Source organism: Vanessa cardui, chromosome 10, assembly GCF_905220365.1.
Source record: "Vanessa cardui chromosome 10, ilVanCard2.1, whole genome shotgun sequence".
Taxonomy (NCBI): Eukaryota; Metazoa; Arthropoda; class Insecta; order Lepidoptera; family Nymphalidae; genus Vanessa; species Vanessa cardui.
The window spans coordinates 5,187,780-5,189,537 of NC_061132.1; the positions used below are offsets into that span (position 1 = coordinate 5,187,780).

At 33.8% G+C, this 1,758-nt stretch overlaps 1 protein-coding gene across 1 annotated transcript; it reads left to right on the forward strand.

Moving 5' to 3' along the window:
• Positions 1-239: 239 nt before the first annotated feature.
• Positions 240-1,158, forward strand: LOC124533222. Its single transcript, XM_047108423.1, has one exon. It carries the CDS (start codon positions 380-382, stop codon positions 1,136-1,138), a length of 759 nt encoding a protein of 252 aa, XP_046964379.1. The 5' UTR covers positions 240-379; the 3' UTR covers positions 1,139-1,158.
• Positions 1,159-1,758: the final 600 nt, after the last annotated feature.

Genomic DNA, 1,758 nt, shown 5'->3' on the forward strand with positions numbered 1-1,758 from the left:
GATTTATTATATTGAAATATTTCACCAAACACATTATGAGGTAAGCAAATTAAATGTATTAGTATATGTTTATAAAAGAAGTTGTTTGTTTCCGAAAAAAGTAATTGTCCGATCAAAGGTATTGAAATCGTCTTATCTGCAACTGAACAAACTTTTTTCGGGTAGGTGTCAAAAAAAAGACAACACGTTTTTATTTGAGCTCTTATAAATTTTATTAATATAAATTGGTTGAATAATAATTCACAAGTAGAAATGTGCTAAGTTTGTTTCCTACCTGCCAGCTAATCTCCATAGCACTGATATAGCCACTAAAACCGAGAACATTGAGCATATATTTAAATATATATTATAAATATATTTATAAATTAGTAACTGCACTATGGAGTCCATCAAACACTCAATTCAGGACCTGACCGAACACTTTAATACACGAATGGCTGAATTTCAAAAATCTCTTCAGAGTCCTATCCCGGCTACGAGTCCAAACTCCAACATTGCAGCCCAATTTAACGCCTTCAGAATCTTTGTTCTGTCTGCATTGGAAGGTCTTCAGATGCAAGTGGAACTCCTATCGAAGCAATACAACCAGCTGGAGATGCGAAGCAGAAGGAAGATGCTTCTCTTGCATGGAGTTTCCGAGGATAAAAAAGAGAATTTGCCATTGGTAGTGTCAAATGTTGTGTCAGGACATCTTAAGGTACCAGAATTCACGATAGACAAGCTCAGTCGTTGTCAGCGATTAGGTCACTCTTCCAGAGATAAGCCTCGACCTATCCTTGTAAAATTCCGTGACGTAATGCTTCGAAATAAAATCTGGTACTCGAAAACGTCTCTTAAAAATACTGGTGTGACTCTGTCGGAGTTCCTTACTAAAGAGAGGCATGATCTGTTTATGGCAGCAAGACAGAAGTACGGAGTTTCTAAATGCTGGACGAAGGATGGTGTTATTGTCGTTACCGGGTCAGACGGTAAACGACACCGGATTGTCACAACAGCAGAGCTCAACGCAATCAATCGCACACCGAATGACATTCCCTTGGCAACTAACTCTGCTGCTGGAACCAGTTCCACCGATTCAAATCCAAAATCTGCCAATTCAACTCTGGCCATACGAAGCAAGAGAACCATTAAAAAGTAAGCTATAGTATTGTTAGACCGCGTTTTCGTCCTCGATCCTTCAATTTGTTTATACTATTCATTAGCATAAGTTGTTTAGTTATTCTATTTTAGTTTCATTACTTTGATCATATTACTATAATTATATTTCGGATTCCGTTTAGTATTAACTTGTATTTGTAAACATGTCGGTATAATTTTACAACTGAAGGTATAATGTTAATGTCATCAATCTGACGTTTGATTTGCGTTTAGTAATTGGTTTTGGACTATTGCAGTTTGTCATATAGCATTGCATTATTTAACATTCTTTTTTTTTTAATAATATCTACTTAGCATTATTTTATTAAGTATTCTTTTATTATTTTTTTTTCTTTCTTTTTATAACATTTACTATTAGGATTTAAATCGTGTTTTGTGTTTTATTGGTTACGTTGTGTTGCCTTTACAAAATTATTTATTATGTTACTTAAATTATTATTACTTCTCTATTTCTTAATTTCATATCCGATGTGATGTGATAATGTTCATAATAATATTAGGTATATTTGTTTTACTTTTTCTTTTTTTTTTTGTAATTTCTTACTCACAAATTGCTGGCGGGGTGGAGAAGTAGCTTATCGAGAACTTAATATTAGTAGT

What these genes read in the sequence shown, in the direction of transcription:
- LOC124533222 (XM_047108423.1), top strand. Translation starts at nt 380, where the DNA reads ATGGAGTCCATCAAACACTCAATTCAGGACCTGACCGAACACTTTAAT.